This window comes from Semicossyphus pulcher, unplaced genomic scaffold (assembly GCF_022749685.1).
Source record: "Semicossyphus pulcher isolate SPU_LCO1_2020_fin unplaced genomic scaffold, fSemPul1.0.p SCAF_4, whole genome shotgun sequence".
Classification (NCBI taxonomy): Eukaryota; Metazoa; Chordata; class Actinopteri; order Labriformes; family Labridae; genus Semicossyphus; species Semicossyphus pulcher.
In genome coordinates this window covers 19,919,637-19,941,761 of record NW_027211715.1, presented here as the reverse complement: position 1 = coordinate 19,941,761, position 22,125 = coordinate 19,919,637, and the positions used below count along the sequence as shown (strand labels likewise).

The 22,125-nt window shown below is 44.6% G+C and overlaps 1 protein-coding gene across 2 annotated transcripts in view; it reads right to left on the bottom strand.

The window, feature by feature from the left end:
* ttll7 (tubulin tyrosine ligase-like family, member 7) overlaps positions 1-22,125 on the bottom strand; it is a 67,855-nt gene that overhangs the window by 26,742 nt on the left and 18,988 nt on the right. For both annotated transcript variants that reach the window (XM_069680569.1, XM_069680570.1), the window contains exons 9-12: positions 12,243-12,337; positions 10,069-10,216; positions 8,609-8,682; positions 5,509-5,644 (exon numbers count right to left, since the gene is read on the bottom strand). In XM_069680569.1, coding sequence (XP_069536670.1) covers positions 5,509-5,644; positions 8,609-8,682; positions 10,069-10,216; positions 12,243-12,337 — 453 coding nt within the window. The remainder of the gene's footprint in view (positions 1-5,508; positions 5,645-8,608; positions 8,683-10,068; positions 10,217-12,242; positions 12,338-22,125) is intronic.

The window sequence follows — 22,125 nt, the reverse complement described above, 5'->3', positions numbered from 1 at the left end:
CTTAAAAAAATTATCCAGGCATGAAAACTTGAGAATATGTCGACCAACTCAGTATCGATTCACGAGGTGAAAGCTTCCCCACCCACAGTGCTTCACATCCACTGGAGGCCCATTACCTTGTTGAAACGCACCAAAGCAAATTAGGTGGATGTTTTGACATGTTTTACAGCTTGTGAGAAACTGAACTTGACACATAAACACAAATTACAGATGAACTGAAAGCTTTTTATCTGCTCGAAAGTAAACGTGTTTATAACACGTGAAATGATGCAGCTCTATAGATTAAAGGGGGGGCACTCTCATTCAGCCATCACCGGCTGCACTGTCATTAATTAGTGTTTCCAAACATGTCTTTGTGAATTATACATTTAATAACTTCTGTGTGTGTCAGCCTGTATAATAATAGTTTTTTGGCACCAGACGACCAAGTGTGTAGTCATGTCCAGGAGTCTTCAGAGCACGCTATTTTTATTCACTTTTGTTGAAAAAGCAATATTTACTTCTATTGCTGGCAGCTTCTACTGTGCCCCTCTCTGACTCCATATTTCTGTACGCAGTTTGACAGATGACCCCGTCTGGTCCGTTCTTGTGGTAATGTAGTCAGAGACGCTTTTTCACTGCTTAGGAATTTATGTCCTCCAACTGAGCCAGCAGAAAACTCCTGTGGGCAAAACTACACTTATTCCTTTAGACAAATAAAAGTTGGTCAGGACCCCCCTCTTTTCTTCCTCAAAGCAAGGAGGATAGTCTGTCAGAGAAGTTTAGCATTGACACCTTTACTCCCACTGTTCGAAAGACAACATGTTCCAGTTCGTTAAAAAAAACTTACAATACAAATAGCAACTGCAAAATAAATCACTCACTGCTTGTACACTGCCTGGCCAAAAAAAAGTCACCACCTGGATTTAACTAAGCAAATAGATAAGAGCCTTCCATTGATAAATTACTGCAGTGATCAAGATGTTTCAGCTGGCAACAACCCTAACTGATGCAGTGAGTAGCTTCTCATTTCTTAAACAACCATGTCAGAAGACATATCCTGTGTTCGTGGAAAAGATGTGACTCGTTGCCACGAGTCATCGGGCTCAAATTGTGAGAGAGTGGTTTGGGGAGCATGAGACATCATTTTCACACATGGATTGGCAACCACAGAGCCCAGACCTTAACCCCATTGAGAATCTTTGGAATGTGCTGAAGAAGACTTTACGCAGCGACCAGACTCTCCCATTAACAGCTTGGTGAATAATGAATGCAACTCTGGATGGAAATAAATGTTGTGACATTGCATAAGCTTATCAACACGATGCCACGGTGAATGCGTGCAGTAATCAAAACTAAAGGCGGTCCAGGTGCCTGTACAAGGTGCACATCTGCAAATCTGCTGTTACTTTTCTTGCCTGTAGGTGGCGATGATTGGACTGGTGCTGCTGGTTGAAATACATTACAGCTGATACAGTTTATGATACTGTCCAGTCCTGGTTGAAGTAGTGTATGGTGGGGTTTTTTCAGCCTGATGTGCATTATAAGCCCTTTTTACATTGCGATTCCGCAACAGCGCCCTAACAAAGCTCAACCGTCACACCTTTTGCCTTTTTACATCGAACCAAACAACGTCAGCGTAAAGCCGCCCCAGTGTGTCATTTCATATTCCATCTTGCCAGCTCCGGTGTTTACATTGTCACCTCTTTAAAGCCTCATTTGCGTTTTAAATGAAAGTAAAAGGGGCCTTATGTTCTTCCTACTTCCCCTATTTACCGTCTATTACTGTAAGTAAATTATGAGCTATCCTCCAAGTACCCTGTAAAATGCAGTGTCCTCTTACAATGGGGAACCAAACTTGTTGATACACAGCATAAAATCAACTTAAAACCAAACAGGTCGTCTTTAAAGGAAGGGTGTTTCAGGTGAATATTGTTTAAAACTGAAAACAAATGAATATCTCTCTGCTTGTTGTACATTTGCAGCTCTTGCAGACCCCTTTGATCTAAATGTAAAGTGTTCCCCGACAACAGTTTGCTGTGTTATTATATTGTCAGAGCACTACAGGCGAGCTGAACATGCACCTGCTCAACAATGTTTGTATTTTTTATTCTCAGAATTTATGCCAGAAAAATGGAGGAATAAGAAAACATACGCCGAGCGGGCAGGAAAACATAGATAGCTAACAACTGAACTACCAATTTGATGCATACCTGTCAACTTAACTGTAATAGAAATAGAGAGATGGGTGATGCAAAGCCTGTAGAAACCAGAGTAACCCATGGCTGCGTTGTCTCTTGCACAGCAATGAAGCCCGGGAGGGTGTCTGCGGTGCATCAGCAGCAGGATTATAGCACATGCTGTATTTTCTTTGATAGTGTGACAATTCATGACATTTCTCAATTCATGATGGCCCTGAGAAGCCCGCAAAGGCAGCAAACACGAGTCTTGTGGGTACAGTGTCTGTCAGACTTAACAGATATGTTGATGGCATGCTGACAAACGATCTCTGGTACCTTACAACAGCAAAAACAAGCCAGACAGACAATGGGACAATGTGAGATGATGAATTACAGATCCCAACAGGCTTGTAGGACCAAAGCACTGTCACTGTGGCACAATACAGGAGGCTCTGATGTTCATTGTTATCATATGTCAGTACAAACCTTTCAATGGGAAGTCCAAAAGTTTAAAATTGTTTAGGTAAATATAAAAGGCAGCAGTATAAAAGTTTGTTGTAGTTTAAGTTGTAATGCAGAACATTTTCAGTAAAATACACCTTGATGACTGAACCTAAAGCCCACTGATGAACGCCCCTAAGTTAACAATATTCTTTTGTATTATGAACTGCTTGCTTATCAACATAGGTGCCTATATCGACTGCCATGTCTGTCCCTAAGTACACTGTAATCCATTGGACTGTTGGACTATGAGCAGAATAAGGGCCTGTGTCCACTAATGGCGTTTTTTGCACTGGGAGCACCGACGACCTCAGAGCACTACTCCGGCGCTTACTGTTGCTAGGTTACGAGAGTTGTCTGGAGGTAATTACGCTTCCCTTGGTAGTGACCGTTAAGTCTCTTTTAAATCGCCCTGTATGCTTAATATTTTACCTTTATTCAGTGAAAATGTACAAATAAAAGAAATGATGGAATGGAATCGTGTCCTGGCATTAGCAGCTGCTCTAAAAAATAAAAGAATTAGCTTCTCCTCCGCCATTGTTGTTGACAAAATTGATAACGGAATATCTGCCCATTCTTGATTTTGATTGGTCGGTGAGGGGGGGTGACATTGACGAGCGCTGGGCTGTTCCAATAGCTATTTTCAACTGAGAGCGCCGCGACAACAAACTGCTACTGGAACTGGCAACTTTAACTACCTAAAGAGGCAACAACAGCACTTCATGAACGATTCAAATGTAGAAAACAGAGCATCTGTCATTAGTGTGTATAATCAACAAAAATCCATTTTATTTTATTTTTTTAATGTTTATTTGGCCTTTTATACCTTTACTGAGAGAGAGAGGACAGTGGATAGTTTTGGAATCATGGGGGGATGACACGCAGCAAGGGGGCGAGGGTCGGACCCTGGGCCGCGGCATTGAGGACTGTAGCTTCTGTATACGGGACGTGCGATTTAATCGCTGAGCTAAACCGGTGCCACACAAAAATCCATAATTTGAAACTCAAGATACTTGTGCCCTAATGAAAAGGATAAGCACTCAGTGAAGAAAGCCATCTCATTGCACCCTCATCCCAAAACGTAAAAGTTACATAACCGCTCACATGGCGCTTAGTGGCCACAGCAACCCAAACAGCACTGCCACCTGCAACAGACCCATAAAGAAAAGCTGAGGATGCAAAGAAAGCATCCAAAGTTTGTCAAGAGAAGAAGCTTAAGTTTCTTTTGAAACTAGAGATCGGCTTCTTAACACACACGTAATGTGAAAAAAGGATGCATTATTGTGGTCTCCTGGATAACCTTCAAATTAAGAAATATTCTCTCTATCCTCAGTCCCTTAATAAGGGGAGTGCAGTTGTCACTCATGATCATGTTATTACATAGCAGACTTTGGATCGTCCTTTTGTCCCATTATCTCTCCCTTCCAACATAACTGAGAGCCACTCTGTGTGTTTACTGAATTAAACTTACCTCGGCCTGCTGTTCTCAGCGTCTCATGTTTGATTGACACTCTGTAAAGATTCACTGTAGACGCTCTTTTTAAAGGACACAAAAACTTTCTGAAAAATAACCTGTTAAGGACTCCAGGCTGCCAAGGTACGGTCGTTCCTACAAAAGCTGCTATGACATCTCCTCCCAGCGCTTTGAGATGAATTTGAAACATCAATAATGCTGTCACAAATATCCATATTCAGTTTTCACTATAACTATTCAATTGCCAAAAGCAGTTAAGGGTTATTGTTTAATCTGCATATTTGCTTCTCATTTATGCCTCTTCGCTCCGTGTGTTTCAATATCCCACAATGCCTTGTTTCTGTCTGCAGCACTGATTTCTTTTGAATTCATAACCGGACTTGAAAACAGAACATTGCCTGTTTCATTTGCTTATTTCTGCGCTCTACTCGAGTCATCCCGCGTGTCTTCTTAATAGCAGTGTGTCACAATACTTCAAAAAGTATTTTACAAGAAACAAAAGTGACGCAAACACTATCTCTATCGGCATCTTACCATCGTTTGACTTTATTCATGAATATTTTTCTCATCCTTCTCTTGTCTCCATTTAAACACTCCACATTCCTCTCTGTTCGCGCTCTCTCATCTAAAGTTGTTTGGTATGTAAATGATCCTCTCTCCTTTGTAAAGCCTCTTCATACTTCTACCTTTAAAGTTTAGATGACGCTACATTCCTCCTGGTACCAGAAGGGCTTCGGCATTTATATGACTACAATGAGCTCTCTGTACGTGCGTCAGCATTCACATGGATATTTACAAATGTGTATGCCTGAACCTTGTCATACGACGAATGCTTTGTCTATGGGAAAGTACATATAAATGTGTAGGCAGCGACTATAATGAACTTTGAAGCCTCTTCACAACTTAACTTTGACAGAAGAAGAAAAACGTGAGACACAAAGCAGAAGAGAGAGAAAAGACAGGAAGCTGCGGAAAGCAGAAGAGCGTCTAACTGTAAAGAAACAAAAATGACATTGTTGTGTGGGATTTGATTTGCTTTTAAAAGCTTATGTACACAGCACAATAAATATTTGTGGAGAGACGGAGTGAATGACAGTGAGAAAGCGAGGCAGATAGAGAAGAAGAAGGACATTCTGTCAGACTAACAAACACGAAGGACTGCGGCACACTTTCTGCATTATTTGCGCATCCTTTTTGTCACTGTGGGCAGAATCTTAATAGAAATGCGTGTTTCTTTTCTTTGGCTTGTGCTTGTCCACAAGTGTCTGCATATTGTGTGTATTTATTTGTGTGTGGGTCTCTGCAGGTTTCTATGATGTGTGTGTGTGCATTTGCATGCGTGTGTGTGTGACAGTCTGCCACTGATGTACGTGCCTTCATTCGTTTCAGAGGATTATTCATTTCCTTTTGAAGTGATGCAGCTCGCCCGGCGAGGAAGGTCTGAAAGGCGGCCGAGAGCAGGCTTTCATACTTCTCCAACAGCAGCTTGTCGTCTGGGGGGTAAATGCGTCTGTAGGCAGCAGAGACACAGAGAGAAAAGCAAGGAGAGTGAGTGAGCGAGGAGTGGAGGAAAGGAGGCGAGGGGAGGAGGGTCATCAAGGCAGGGTGAAAGCGGGTGAAGAGGGAAGGAGAAGAAATGACGAAATAGAGAAAACAGTTGGGGTCAACAAAGGAGAGAAGGGGAGGGATGGGTGGAGAGAAAGACAGAAGAGAGGGATAGAGGTTCAGCGAAAGAAGGACACGAGATGAGTGAAGAAGAATAGGGAGGGAGGGAACAGAAACAGAAGAAAAGAGTGGAGAGTCGGCCAAGATTTGGAAAATATGAATAAAGTGAGCGAGAAAGAAAAAGAAAAGGAATATAACAATGGAGCAAGTGAGGGGTAGATGAAAGAAAAGGGGAGGAGGGGGTGAAATGAGGCACAGAGAGGTCGAAGCACAGCAGGTGGGAGCAGTAGATGGACAGAAAAGAGAGCAAGAAGGAGGTGAAACACAGAAATGGAGAGAATTACAAGTATTTCAAAGAGAGGTGTGAGGGAGGAGAAACAAAAGAGAGGTGAGTGGCAGCATCAGGAGAATAATGAAGGAGGAGGGAGCCGAGAGAAAAGACACTAAGAGAGAAGTATTAATGGAGACCTTGAGCTAAGAAGCTGTTGAAACTTCAGTGAAATTTTCACCAGGCATAATGCATCAAAGCTCCCCACACATACACAGACTGAGCGTGCACTTAAGCGTTCGTCGTAGTCTTCTCTTAAGCCGTTTTCCCACTGGTCGAAAAACCCGCTAACACCCGGCTTTTTTGCTTAATGGGAAAGGTTACAATCGGCATTCAGACCCGGGTCAAATGACTCTGCTGAGTTTGATAAACAGACGTGTGACGTCAGGCGGTGACGCAGCTGAAAAGAGGCCGACAGGAGTTTACTTCACTGGCAATGGGAACGGAGACAATCAGCATTTATAAGTGGGTCTTCCCGGGTCTCACAAACCTGCATCAACACGCTACATTTAGGTGGGAAAGGGGTGTTATAGTCCTTTTCACACAACCTGCACAGTTCTGCTCAGTGTTTATCTGAGGCCTGTCGGGATTAAGAACATGTATAAACATCTGCCTTGTTATCTTTATAACACATCTCCAAACTCCCTCCAAGTCATCGGCGGTGTTTTAATCAAAATAAGCACTGGACGTTCGGGAGGGTAAAAGCAGGGAAGTCGTATTTAGAGCCCGACACCTCCCCGGCTGGCCATTTGAATCAACAGTGATACAGTAAATATACATTTGGAAGCTGTTAGTACGCATCTGCATCGTCGATTTTCAGTGTCAAGCAAAGTTCAACATTGCACAGTTCCACCATTAAAAGTTTTACTGCACCCCGTCTGCCAGTTAACAATTTCATGCAGCGATGCAGTGCTATGTACATCATTTCCATACTGTTAACAAGTTGACCCAGTTCTTTGCATTCCCTTCAGTGGCTGCATTTCAAATCAAGCAGCTACTGAATGTTCAGATACCTGAGATCAACAAATCGCTGTGTTTTCTCCTCCTTATTTTTGCACTATCCTAAAAGAAATGTGTCCGTATTTTGAACCAACTTTAACTTACATGGACAGGGTTTTTATTTCCTTACCCTTGGGAGACACTCAAGGAAAAAGTTTCTTCAAAAAAGCCGGATAAACTTGAATAATAATATATGAAAAGAGCCAGAACTTGTCAGCCCACTAAGAGAGAAAGAAATCCGCTGACCGGAGGTCAACTCTGTAATAGTGGGTGTTAACAGCTCCCTCTTTTTGACATCTCTGAACATATGGATGTTTTTATTTGAGGGTGACCCTTCAATATCTTCAAAATAAAACCTCCATCTTCCTCCCACATGTTCCCAATTGGGCAAGAGAGCAACAATCATTCATATTCCATCTACATCTCTTCCAAACTTTCTTTGTTTTGGTCATCAATGTCTCTCAAGCCTCCTGATTTCCAACTGCTTAAATTGATTTTAAACGAGCATCAACAATGGCATCAAGCAGCTGGATTTCCTTCTGATGCCACAGGGTCCCTGCTTTCCTTTATCTGATTCAAGTTTCATCTAATAGCTAAATGTAAGTAAGTTCATTACCCAAACTCGTCTAATGAGAAGCAGTGTGTTAATCAGACTCCAGTGCTGCGCCGGGACACAGTCTGAATGCTAAGAGGTCTTTATTAGGGGTGCTCCAGACAGACCTCAGCCTGTCTGATTGACTGTCTGGCTGCACGTCGGGGAAAAAAGGGAGAAGGAGGTGACAGCACTTCATGCGAGACGGGATCAGCATTCTGACTAGCCATTCAGTCAAGTGATGAGTCAAGAAGTCGCTTACACTCAGGGAGACGGCAAGAAGGGAGAGCCAATTGTGAAGGCGTGTGTCTCTGTGTGTGTGTGTGTGTGCAGGGAAGACTGAGCGAGGGGGAAAGAAAATCAAACGCTGGAAAAGAGACAGAGGCAGGAAGAGAGACAGAGGGAGTGAAGGAGCATTAACAATTTGCGAGGGATAAGCCGCAAATAAGAACTTAGTGTTGCTGAGTCATGTCCAAAGGTGGATCTGCTCTCTCTGTGACGTGACTATTAAGAATTGGCACGCCGTATGTCTTGTAAGGCCCTGCTGGAGTTACAGGAGAGAGGGAGAGAGGAGTAGGGGGAAGACAAGATGGAGAATCTCAAAGTATGCATGTAAATGTGAATTTCTGACATTCTGAACAGGTACCATTGTGCACAGAGGAGTGTTCAACAATTTGACAGAACACACCACCTCTGATATCCTTTTTCTACTTTGCATATTCTCCCAGTCTTAATTCTTCTCTCAAAACATTGCATGTTCCCTTTTCCCCGGCGTTATTTATTCTCCTGAGAGCGCGGCGCTCTGCGGATGACCCCATAAATGTAAGCATCTGTAGCGTGGTTGAAGTCCCCCCACCCCCTCCCTCCCCGGCTGTTTGCCTCTACCTTACCTGTAGTTCCCCAGATGTTGCTTTTCATGCTCCTCCCTGGAGATCTGCTTGCGGACCTGTGCCAGGCGCTCTTTCTGGAAAGAGAAAGAAAAAGGGACTAAATCTTGCAGGTGAAAGGCGCTGCCGCTGCCACCTTATTGAATACAGAAAGAACAAAAGTCTTAAAAATGACCGGGCACGAGGGGAGAAAGATAAGAAAAAACAGTCACTTCCAACAATGACTGTAATTTAGAGGCCTTCCATCTCCCCTCTTATTAATATGTTACGAAGGTATAATTGTGGAGCTCAGTTGGACGGCTTGGCATAAAGCGGGGAGGAGGGGTTCACTACACTACTTGCACTTTAGTATCATTGAGCGCTGAGTGATATGTGCCTTCAATAGACCTGAACCTGGTCTCGCACTTCAACCATAACAGCACTTAAAGATGAGGTAGTGCCCTTTTTAAAATGGTGCCTCTGCGCCATCTTTCCTTATTCCCACTGATTACTGCCGAGGCTGATCAAAGGCTAATCAAAGAGGGTGGGAGGCGTAAAGTACCAGTAGCTGCCACTTTGCCTCATATAGATGAGAAAAGCTCCCCCGACTCCTTCATTTCAAAGGGAAAATAATTAAATGGTATGCCTTCCTCAGAAAACTTTGACTCTTTTGACGCAGAGTAAGAAGTAAGTGAGACTGATTTCAGCTCCACTCTTCTTGTTTCAATCCCATCCGTTATCTATACAGCTTATCCTGCTGAGGGTCGCGGGGGGGCTGGAGCCTATCCCAGCTGTCATTGGGCGAGAGGCGGGGTGCACCCTGGATGATCACCAGGGCTGACACATAGAGACAGACAACCTTTCACGGTCAGACTCACATCTATTGCAACTTTAGTCACCAGTGAAATGAGCATGTCTTTGGACTGTGGGAGGAAGCTGGAGCACCCGGAAGGAACCCACGCATGCACAGGGAGAGCATGCAAACTCCACACAGAAAGAGACACTTTGTCTGAACCGGGATTCGAACAAGGAACCTTCTAGCTGTGAGGCGACAGCGCTCCAACAGGTATGTGTTCACTAAATGTCTCTGATGAGCACCTGTCCAAGAATCACCGAAGCCACGCCCCCTTCTGTTCTCCCCTTCATTTTGGTGTCGTATAAAAGGCTTTCAAAGTATCTCATGGCTTATAGTCGGGGCGTCTGACTCTACAGCCATTGTTTTAGTCCCCAGGCAGGCTTTGAAAGTCCAGCTGGGGAAATGAATGAGATTTGCTCTTAACTCTCAGGTGCACCACCCTGTTCAGCTGCTCAGCCTCCCAGATGCTCCACTGCAGTTATTCAGTTACCAGCAGAGACAATTGTGGTTTTACGAGGTAGTTCCCAGGTGTGGATATGTTTACAGTCTAGCTCAGCACATCTTTTAACAGGGATTTTTTTACCGATTAATGCAAATGCATAAGTTAAATCATTTGTTTATGCCTCACCAGCTCTTCTCTCCTTCGCTCCAGCGTGTGACGTTGTTTCTCCCAGTCCGAGGAAGCGGCCGAGAGTTTCTTCATGGAGCCGTGACCGTAGAGCCGCCTCTGAGCCTCCGCCTTCTGCTGGGCCAGATTACGTTTCTTATCGCTGGCTCTGTATCAACACAAAACAAGGACAGAGTCAAGAGAATGCACATATAAAACATATAGAAAAAGTGCAGCAGCTGTCAAGCACATTGTTGGATGTTACAATGTGTTCTCGGTGTTTCACGGCGAATCTCTGACATGTTTTTTAAAAACGAGTGCAGTGACCGTTTGGGGTGTGGATGTTTTGGAGCTGGCCTATTATGATTGCTTCGTGGTCGGAAGTGCTGCGAGCGGTGTTGTCAAGAACCGCTCATGCAATCGACTTCACACCAGACACTTCACACATTCCCCTGAGTCCTCAGTAATACACCCACAAGGTGTGAAGTCAACAGATAAACGGTTCCTAAGATATAAAAGGACAAACAGAGAGACAGACAGAGTTTCCCTCCTTTATAGTTAGACACTTTACATCTTTGATTAGTTCTCTGTAACCAGGTAAGATGCTGCTGTAATCCTCATAAGTGTTCTTATTTTATCAGCACATAATTCTCAGTTATAGGAAAAGGTTTTGCTGCTGAAGTTCACAGCCTGCAGATCTCTAACTGAATGAATGACCTGAATTTGCCTTTTGATCAAATCATTGTGGGAGTGAAAAAAAAGTACAAATCCTTCACAGAACATCCAATAACACAGAACCACAAAAAAACCGACATCCCCAGGATGAACAGGACCAGACAGCTAATTCTGAACAAGTGGGCCATTGCGGTCTGGAGAAAGGGCAATTCATTTTAGTCAATCGGTGGCCCTTTAAATTGGATATTGAGTGCTGTTGGGGGGCTGAGGTTTATCAATGTCCATGCCCGGCCGGGTCTGAATTGATCCCACGTTGATACAGTCGGTGTTGTGAGCAGAGTTGAGCGCCGACCCTACCTCTACACGCCAGCGACCCCTCCCTTTGGGGAAGCAAAGCCATTACTATATAAGGCAAAAGTGAGCGAGGTAGAACAAAGCCCTCATTCACTCCAGCGTGAACATAAGCAGTTTGTCCAGTGGAAAGAGCTCCCCGCCGCCTTTCATGGCCTCCTACGATTTATTTGTCATGAAATAATCAAATCTCCCCTTTTAATCTGTGGGAACGCGGCGAACATCAGCCGCCAAACAAATCATTTTGATAAGAGATTTGTTTGTGCCGACTGAAGCCGGGGCAGGGGGGATGGAGTGACTTTTTATGTAGGATGGCTGCACCTCGCTCCACACTTGGCCAAACTAGATCTATGGAGCTGCGTGTAATTGATCCATCGTGTATGTGTGTGTCTGCGTGTGTGACTAGTAGAGACTATATTTAGAGCAGTAAGAGGAGAGAAGGAGAAAAAAGGGAGCAGAGATCCAGAGGTCTGGTGTGCGATGATCAATCAGTGGACAGACTCATTGTAGCCAGGGGACAGAAACGCATGCCAGCAAACACACGCACACACACACACACACGCTCAATACATGCGGATAAAAAATACATTACACAACTAGAATGTCAGTGTGCGTAACCTTAACAGGCAAACAAATACACCCACAAACGTAGTAAAAAAAACAACACAGGAAGCTTATGTAAATATACAAAGCGCTCTGAAATACAGATAGCCCAGTTACTGTTATCCTCTTCCTATCACACACACACATGCACACAGCACGTGTCTGATTGAAGGGTGCACAAAGCGCACAATAGAGGCATAGCTTTGCACCTCGGCCATTATCTGTCTTTGTATCTACCCCGGCAGCAACAACACACAAATTTGCAGCATTATTTTTTTTTTTGTCCGCAGCCCAAACTTCCTGTTAGTTCCAGACTAATGTCGCTCCTGTGTCAAAACAAGCCAAAACAAGATACAGGCTGTTTTATGCCGCGCGTCAAAGCGCTTCCAAAGTTTTCAGGGTTGCCAAATAAAGACAACTGAAAGAATTGATTTGCAGCCTTTAACATTCAGAGCCGTGAAAGATACAGTCTGCACATGAAACTTAATGGGCCCCTTGATGCAATTTGTGTGTGCGCGCATCTGCGAGCGTGCGTGTGTGTTCGTGACTGTGGCGGAGAAGAGTACCGAATGTTGAGGAGTTTGAGAGCATTGAGCAGCACCCCTTTCTTCACGTCGTAATCAATCTTCTGATCGGTCCCGAAGCTCGGAGCTCGATTGATCTGCAACAGAGGAGAGGAGAGAAACATTCAAAGAATATTCTTTTTGTTTTTTTACGTCTAATTTTTTTTCTCTTTCTTCTCAATTCAGGAGACACAAATGCTGCGCAATTACAGGAGTGGATTTAGGGCATCCTTAGAAAAAAGAGATCTGTTCCCACAAGGAGAGGAGGGAGAGGAAAGGAAGGGTTTTCTCTCTTTCAAGGACACTTTGGATCTTTTAGCCTTTGCCAGCGCATAAATCCTGCCTGACGCTGATGTGTGTGCGCTTGTGCATGTAGAATATATGAACAGATTGTGTAGGTTAACCAGAGTTGTGACCCTGCCCTTCTCAGCCAACCACAGCAAGCGTCCCACGAGTTCATAACCTATGTATGACAGACAGTGCAACACCTATCCGTACCACTGCAACGTATAATCTCTTTGTGAGCATCAGCGAATTACCAGCGCTCAGCTCCAAACCGCCGCATACAATCAGGAGTGCACAGAGAGAGTCAACTGAGCGAGAACTGAATAAGCCACCTGCGATTTGAGGCAACAAAAGCCAGAATCACCCAGGGAAAAATTCAAGAGCAGCTTACCTTTCTTAACAGAACAATTTCCAGCACCGGTGCAAGGTATTCAGATATCAGTTATTATACCTGACAAAACAAATCAATTCTCCTCTTTTTTACTCTTTGTTATGTTCCCTCTGTCTCACTCCCAAGGTGAGAACCAGATTGTTTGAGACAACAAAACGGGGCCAGCAAATGGAGAGAAGAGCGGATAGGGGGGTGAATGAACTGGCAACCGTGATTGGAATAGCGTCTTCCCTATGAGGTGACTTCAAATGACAAAAGCAACAGATGCCCTGCGAGAGGCTGGCTCGGGTTTAAAGGGCTTGATTATTGAGATAAGTCAGGTCTCCTCCTGACGTTCAAATGCACAAATCCTTTTTCATGTGCGAACAATAGTACCACCTTTGATGCCATCAGATTTGTAATGGGTATAATAAGTTATTGAGCTCAAGTAGGTACATGAGAGAAGTGTAGCTGTCCTCAACACAAAGGAATATCTGATTTAAAGTGTACAATGAATCACCAGACAGAACCTCATCCTTTAGGGGGGGGCGCCGACAAGGCCTGATAACGCCAGGGCCAATCTCGGATCCTATCGGCTGTGGTCTGACGACGATATAGCCTCTGGGGACAACGGTGAACATGCCGGGCGTGTAGCCAGAGGTTAGCAATGAACGACTTCCAGTCAAGACTTCCTTCTCCGTGTGCTGTATTGTTTACAGAAAAAGAAACCGTTTTTCACGTGATGTACTTTAATTAACGGGTCTTACCTTTGCTGAAATTTCAGCATCATGATGCAGATCAGTAAAAAGTACAAATGAGGCTTTGTCAAGTCTGTCATCAAGAGGAGAAGAAAACTACTTTTAAAATGCTTGTTTGTTGAACGGAGGTCCGATCGATCATTTCTGATGCATTCGAGGAAGTCGGGAAATCTGAACGCTGAAAGGCTTTCGTGACACAACGTCAGGGGAATTTATCTCAAGTTGAATTTTAAATTCAGAACGGCTTGTTAGCTGTTAGCATGCAGATGTCTATTTAAAGAGATTAATAAGAAGCTAAATCATCATCAGATAGCCGCCGTCATTACGGCGCATTACGTTCCGCCTGCTTTTGCTCTCCACATGGGACTGTTTTTCCTGCACACGCCGCAGCCTGCTGATACGTGATTGGTCAATATTACTCAGACTACAAGCGTAGTACAGACGAAAACCAGACAACTTGCCGTCCCTAAAATACACATCCCTGATTCTACATTTCTGTGTAGAATCTGTAAATAGAGATTACGCCAGAGCAAAAATACAATATGTGGTGACCTTTTTTTAACCTTTTTCTGCTTCACATTTTCAATATTAATGATTGAAACATGTTTAACTTCCATCTTAAAGTGATTTCTATAAAAATATTGATACTTTACTAAGACATGGAGGTTTCTATATGGTGTAAATGGGCTAATCACGGCCATATATCTGTTGGTAATAAATAAGTAGAATGAAAATGACTGCTAACAGTTAGCTGGAGATTCCTCCTCTTTAGTGTAGTCTCAATCGGCAGTCAGATCGGGTATTTGTGTCAGAAACATTCTTCGTCCTGCTCCTATCTTCCTTTTAAAAAAAAACGCAGTTGGATACAGTTGAACTCATCACAGCAGCCTGACAGCCAATCACAAGTCGTGATTTTAGCAACAGAGCAAAGACCGGGGCCAATCAGAGGTTTTAGAATGCATTATAGATCCATTATATCCTCCAATCAGGAAGTTGTGTTCAGAACAGTAAAAAAAGGGCCGATGAGAAAACAGACTGGTGTGCAACATCCGGCTTTTTGCAGCCGCAGAGATTTTCGGCTGAAAACGAGCAACAAACCCGAAAGCTTCTTTGCAGAGAAGCGTCTCAAGGCTCGCAGGCGAAGCACTCAGAAACTCCATCCTTCTTTCTCTTCCCTTCTTGTGAGCTGGCCATTACTAATCCTGACACAAAGGTGCTTACTTCTGTGTGGCAGAATGTGGAGCAGTGCTGTAAGATATTATTTACATCACAACCAGGCTCCTTGGAACAGAGAGAGGCAGAGCGTCGGCTGTGTGGCCGGCCGTGGGGCAGGTAGCGCGAAGAAAAAAAAGAGCAGTGACTACTGAAAGATTGTCTTGGCAGGCTCACGCGAGGCAGTAAAGCTCTGCCCTACATCCACTGCTTCTCCAAATCGTCCTTCTGCAAGACAACTTAACTCCTACCAAGCATATGGATATGGTTGTAAAACGAAGCTATAACATCTAAATACATGAAGTTGTGTCCAAAGATGTAGCCTCTCTGCACATTACATGCAGCGTCTTTTTGACCACTGCACAGCTTAGATCCACAAATACGGACAGAAAGAGACTAAATCTACACCATCATGTCGTTGGTTTATATGGGCGTGCCTTTGTAAGTGCATTCTCGCACCGACTTTTTTTTCTACACAGGAACCATTTATCAGAAGGAGGGAGGGCAGGTGATGAATGTCTTCCAGCGTAAAGAGGAAAAAAGGACCCTATCCAAGTCTTTCACTCAATAGACTGAAGTCAACAATACATCCCTCTGTGTGCTGAGGAGGACAGAGCTCCACTTCAACCTACAGTACCTAACTTAAAAAAAGGCTACAAAAGAAAAAGAGCAGAGGTCTGTTTTCATTTAGGGCGCTCCTCGCTATGACAGGCACAATGAGAAAAGTATGGCTTTGGAGCGCTGTAGCCTATAGGTAACAGCCAGACTGGCAGTGATCCTGCCGACGGTTGTCTCGTTACTTGTCTTCATTTCTTCGTTTGATTTGTGGTGTCAAGCTGTCACCGAGTAGACTGGCATCGCAGCACTCACTGTCTCTCTTTCCTCTCAATCTTTCCTTCTGTCGTGCTCTCGTTCTGCTTAGCTTCTCTTCCCACTCTCTTTCAGTCTGCCTCTCGCCCCATTTTCTGACTGGTCACTCACCCCGACCGCCTTCGCTCTCTGGTCTCTCTACCTCTCTCATTCGCTTCTCTCCCCGTGTTCTCCTTTTTCCTCTCTGGCAGAGGAAGTTGGACCAGTCTGGTCCTAATGAACCCCTGCAGGCTCCTGAAACCCCCGCTCTGATTTCCTTAAGTGACTCTGGCAGGGCCTTAAAGAAGCCCTCGGTTGCACCAAGACGCATTCAATAAAAATGTCAGATGAAAAGATTAGGAACTCCTTTTTACTCGTGCTTTGATTCGTCTCAGCGTCAGCATCGCATCAGCGTAGCCCAAATATCACTCCGTAAACCAGCAGAATGAGCATGTAGGAAGAGAACGTATCGGTCTGTCATTTTTCACAGGACTGGTTTATCCTCCTATGATCATCCAATTAAACACACAAAGATCAGAGAGGGGGGCTGCGGACCATTAACAGAGCTGATACAGAGCATGTAACTCTTTCATCCCTGCACCTGGAGGTGTGTGGCTGAGACACGCAAGTAACCTGCAAGAGTTTATGAGCACAGTTGTGAAAAAAATTATTACATTTTTTCCAACTATCCATTTAGCTTCACCCAGATTCATCTACTGATCCTTGTAGCAGGGCCTTAAAGGGCCAGTTCGCTGATTTTCAACCTCAGTCCTATCATGCTATTATGGGGAGCTAATGCCATTATGGTTGGAAAAAAAATGCGATTTCGCTCTGTGCATTTGGAGGACGCTACCTGCTCGTCCAATGGGCCCTGGAAAACCTCCGCCAGACTACGTGAAACATGTCATCTGGTGGAGGCCAGGGAGCTCGCTAAACTACACTTGCTCAATCTAGGACGCCCGCCCCCGTTGTCATGTCTCGTTCAAAATCATCAGGTTTGAAATGTAGACTGCAGACCTGAAGTATTTTTAGGAATATTCTCGTCATATTTCAGATTCTATACCGCTCTGAGCTGTTGCCTGCAGCGATCAATGTCCTTGACTGGAAAATGGTAGCATTTCACTCCAGCGTCTCTCGCTGGGCCGTTCCTTTCAGAGGGAGGGGCGCAATGCACGGTGGGTGTTGTAGGAATGTAGAATGGACTAAACCACGAGTTGTTTGTACGACGTTCTCCACAGCTTATTGCTTCTATCGATGACAGAGAACACCAGCTTTGACTGACAGCGGCTTTTTCCAGGGGCGAACTGCTCCTTTAAGTAAAAAAGAGAGGTGGAATTGCAACCTGCAGATTTCACATGCCTTATTTGATCTGATATAGTTTATTAATTTCCAAGTGGGAAACTCTCCCTCGCCTCTGCTTTGGATGCAGGCTCAGTGTATTAATCTTTAGCCCCCCTGGAAGTCTATTGTTCAAGTAATGGCCATATAGCACAATCAAGCCTCACAGTAACACTATTATTAACATAGCCACTGGCTATTCCGCACACCTAGAGAGAAGTGCACCGATTCCAACTCTGTCATTATTATCATTTCAATTATGAATCAACCCTGTAAATAAAAAATCTTTACAATGATTACATGACTCACGCTTTGTTAGAAATGTAGTGGGCATGTAACAGTAGCGCTCGTGGCCTCAGCTGTGTCACAGCGACCCTAATAACACAGCAGCAGCAATGCATCAACAACAATCAGCTGCTTTTTTCTCCACGACAAATTGCTTCCACCCATCAACATCTATTCTGCGCTTGGAATACTCGTCAAACAAGTGCAAGGGCCGCTCGTGATTAATCGGTTCAGAAAAACGACCCCCTCTTATTATTCCTGGCAGAGTGTAAACAACCACTGCTTTGACAAGCCTCCCATTCTGCCCCGCACACTCGAGGGTATCGGCACAGTTCAACCGCTGTCAGAATGGAGTGTTTGTTGCCGTACAATGGTGGAACGAGAAAAGGGAGGCAGAGAGGGAGAGCGACAGAGAAGACAGACAGCTGGCCGCCATGTTAAGTCGCTCTCTTGTTTCAGCCGTCTTATCAATCACTGTTTTGTTCTTTTTGTGGCGTTTTTAGTGGTGGAGTCGGACGCGGGGAAACTCTAGCTGGGCATGCTGAGCTGCTGGTAAAGGTCCTGGGAGTGCGGGGCCAGCGCTTAGCTTAGCCACCGGTCAGCTTGACCTGTGTGACTGGCAGGCAGGGTGCAGGGAGTGTTGCTTTTTTGTTCTTTTTGAAGACACACGAGATAAAATCACACCACAAAAGCGTGCAGGAGCATTGCTATGCAGCCGCACAGGCAAACCTCATTTTCAAACTTTAAAACATGCAAGAGTATATCAACAAAACAAACCTAAGGTCCTAAACTGTCAGTCATAAATATGCGAGAGTATAAATCTTCTTTTACACTCCCTCACACACACAGCGCTTCCATATGTCAGTCATAAACATGCAATATAAATCTTCCCTCTCAGTGACACGCATGCACCAAAACACAGACGCACACAAGCAGTCAGTGGTGCTGCCATACATGCCTCATGATAAATGACTAAATGTTGGGGTGTGTTTTCAACTGCCCCACATACGAGGCCCGCGCGCTCCTAATTTGATACTTATTCCATGAAATAGTCATGTTGGGGGAAAATGGATGTGGATGGAGACAGACAGTCCCATACATCATTCTAATTATTCTTTAATAAACCTCTTATAAGCCTGAGAGCGGCTCGCAGGTAACTACTGCCACCTAGAGTTCACAGGGAGAAGGACGCCGCCCTCAGAGCTGAGATCCATGGACATTTAAATAAGAATGAGTCGTACCGAGTGCCAAAGATTAATCAAAGGCAAAAAGGGGAATGAAAGGTGGAAGAGTGCAAGAGAGACCCTGAGAGATAATTGAGAATATCAAACTGTTTGTATTCTCCTCTTTCATTTTTCAGCCGACAAAATTCAATCATGAGGGGATGAAATTTATTTGGAGAGCACAGGTAGCAAGTAAATTCCTCCTTAATCACCCTGAATACACAATAATGTGCCACCTGGCTGTTGTAGGGGTTAGAAAACACTGAAAGGCAGGCTAACCTCTAAATCCTTCCTCTCAAACTTTGACGCTTTAAAGGGCCACTCTTGAGACTCTAATGAAAAGCTATAACAACATCTCATTCTGCACAGATAAAAAAAAAAGAGGCCGTATTTATTCCACACAGGAAATTAAAAGTATTTTCAGCAGTTTTAATTACCTTGCAGTGTGTGTCTGTGTGTGCTGGGGATGTTAGGGCGTAAAAAACACATCCATGTTTGTCTCTTTGTGTACGTGTGTATCGTGGCATCTGTTTACACTTGCCGGCGCAGATTACTCCTAACAAACACACCCCCAACACAAACACACACACACACACATATACACTTGCATTCAAAAGGAAAGGAAGTCTGGATTATGTTGGCTCTGAGGAACGGACAGGGAAACCAAACTCATCTTGAAACAATCGAGGACGGAGAACAGAAACGAGAGGAAAGTTGCAGGAAGGGGTGAAGGGAGGGGAAGGGGAGGGGCGAAGATCACCGCCCTTGGGGGGAGCGGTCCAGCTGCAGTCTGTTGGTCTGTTGTCTTAATGCCCATTCACTCACACAGACACACACAAACACGTTGAGACACAAACAAACCCGTGCCACGGTTGACCTAACCATGCCTGCCTCATTAGCTGCCAATCACTCCGCACAACCCGTCCAGGAGGGGCAGAAAGCGGGGCAGAGATGGATGAGGACATGGTAGTTAAGTTGCAGCCATCAATAATCAAGCTGCCTATGCTCCCGTGTGCGACGGCATCTTTACACTGAACAGTCACAAGTTAAGCACCATGAAAGTTGCCGAACAAGGCTCCCTCCTCCTCTCTTTCTCGCTGAATTGGTCCGTTTGTGTGTTTTCCGCAGGATTTCTCCTTGCTTCTTCAACTGGATAAAAAGACGGGCTGTGGGCTGGAGTTGGTTTGGTAAGCAGTAGGCAGGCCAACCACACACATACACACTACAGAGGACAATCCCCAGAGGGACAAAGACCTCACATTCAGACACACAAACACTCACAGGGAGCTAAAAAACACCCGCGGCTGCACGCAGGGGCTTCCACAGCGCATATGTATGTTTACAGAGCAGGCAAACACACATACAGTATGTATAGTAGACAGCTCAAATCCAATTCAGATTCGCACACTACCTCACATTCATTTACACACACAAATGAGAGCCCTCACGCACTGACTGTGGCCCTAACAAGCAGGCCGAGCCGCCTTTGAGCTGCCTGCAGCCTGACACTGGAGAGACAGCTTCACACGCACCAGGCAGGTTTCTAATTATTCATGCTCACTACAAACACTTGTTTCTTTTTATTTAGAGTTGACCAGCTGGGGATTTTTTTTTCTCTTCTGCGTGTGGGCAACTTGAAAAACAAAAAAATCAAGCGAGAGCCTGTAATGAGGCTGGGCCTAAATCCACTCGTCCTTGTGTCGGGTACATGGAAACCAATCAGGACGCTGTGAGTACAATAAATAGTGCTCTTTGCCAGGTTGTGTGTACGATATGTGGTGCATTTTAAAGTGTGGGTTTTTTATATTCCTCTTGTCGTCGCCCATCACCCACCAAACCTCTAATAATATTTTATCTTTTTAACATTATCTGTCATGCCGGCTTACATCACATGGGCCATGGATAAACTTATGAGAGGGGCAAGGATGTTACTTCGACGCTGTGTTCTGCTATTGAGTGAATGCACTCCGTATGACTCACTCTGGATTTGGAGATGCGTGCTTCTCTTTGACCCACGCACCCCAATTTTACACACTTTTTTTGCAGAATTTATGAATAAAGCCTACGTCAAAAGAAAGCGAGCTAAACTGATGCACATTTCTGCATCAATAATTTCTAGTCTTCTGTCTTTTTGTGCGTTTAAAGTAAACTCAATGTAACTCTTAAAGCCTTGGCACTGACAATACAAACCACAGTCTACGGAGCCAGCATGTGTGTGCGTGTGGGAATATGTACTGTGTGTGTGTCAAGCGAAGATCACGGCTCAATGAAACGCCTTCCCTATACGAGACACAGATGCCGTCTGGGCTGGTTTAATGAAAGTGAACGTCTCGGGTTACGCCATTTGAGCAAGCGTGCGTGTATGTGTGTGCGCGCCTATGTAGCGCTGATGTTTTGAATGTCAATAGGAGGTAAAACTTGTGTTGAAAACCCGGCTGAATTAAGATAAGCATCACACAAAAGCCTGTCTCTCCCTTTTTTTACCTTCACTTCTCCTCTTTCTATACTTGCTCGGAGCACAATGCGCCCGTTTGATGCCTGGCCTCGGTTTGAGAAGCATCACTCCTGCCTTCTCTGTTTCCACCCCTGTGACAAGCTATTTAGCAGGTGTGCGCTGGTCTGCGGGTTGGCTCTCTTGAGTATCCGTATTCCTTATCAGTATATTTGCAATGATTTCTCTTTGTGCTGTTCTGCTTACAAAGAGCGGGTGTATTGTATCTTGCACAGAGGCCTTCTTACAATGGCAAGATAGAGGCAAACATGTCGCCTAATCAGGGGCGTTTGGAGTTGCACTATTTTGAATACCTTGTCCAAAGGAGAAAAAACACAGTGGCTTTCTCTGCTGGAGTAATTGGAGGATGTGAGGGGAAATCATGTTCCTTTTTCTTCGCCAGCCACGGCAGACAAAAATACAAATACAATGGGGCAGGACTAATGTCAGTTGACAGTTCCTTATATATGATACCATCTAGCTTTCAGGTATCCGACTGGCTTTGAGTTTACACAGGTTGAACTTTCATTTCCTGCCTGGGAGTTTGCACGTCCGACAACCGACTCTGACGTTTTAAAGAGTAAGAGAGGAAGACAGTGTCGGGAACAGCAGTCTGGGTAAAGCCCCAACGAGGCGTGGCAAGCGTAATTCACAGTGACACCGAAAGGAAACCTGAGAGCTGAAGTCCGCGGATTCAAAACAAACCTGTGAGACTACGATTGTGTTTCCATCGCTGACACAATTTTTACTGTTCTGGGACTCAGGGAGGGCGACAGAATTAGAAAATCTAAAATGGTGAAATGGAGTGAAATAGATTCAATTTACCACAAAGTGTTGCAAAGTGATCTGCTGAAAAATTAAGTTTGGACCTGAGGGCTTGCCATGGGGTACCGTTTGTGGCATGCAGCCTTTGGGCCTGGCTGCGTGTTGCGTCCCTGCTGAATGGGAACGAACGTCGACGAGCTTGTGGTAATAAAGTTATTTTCAGGCTTGACAGCGTACGCAGTGAGGATTTGAGAAGGGGCCTCTATGCTTGCAACTATCCCCTGACTAATCAGCTGAATTTTGGAAATAA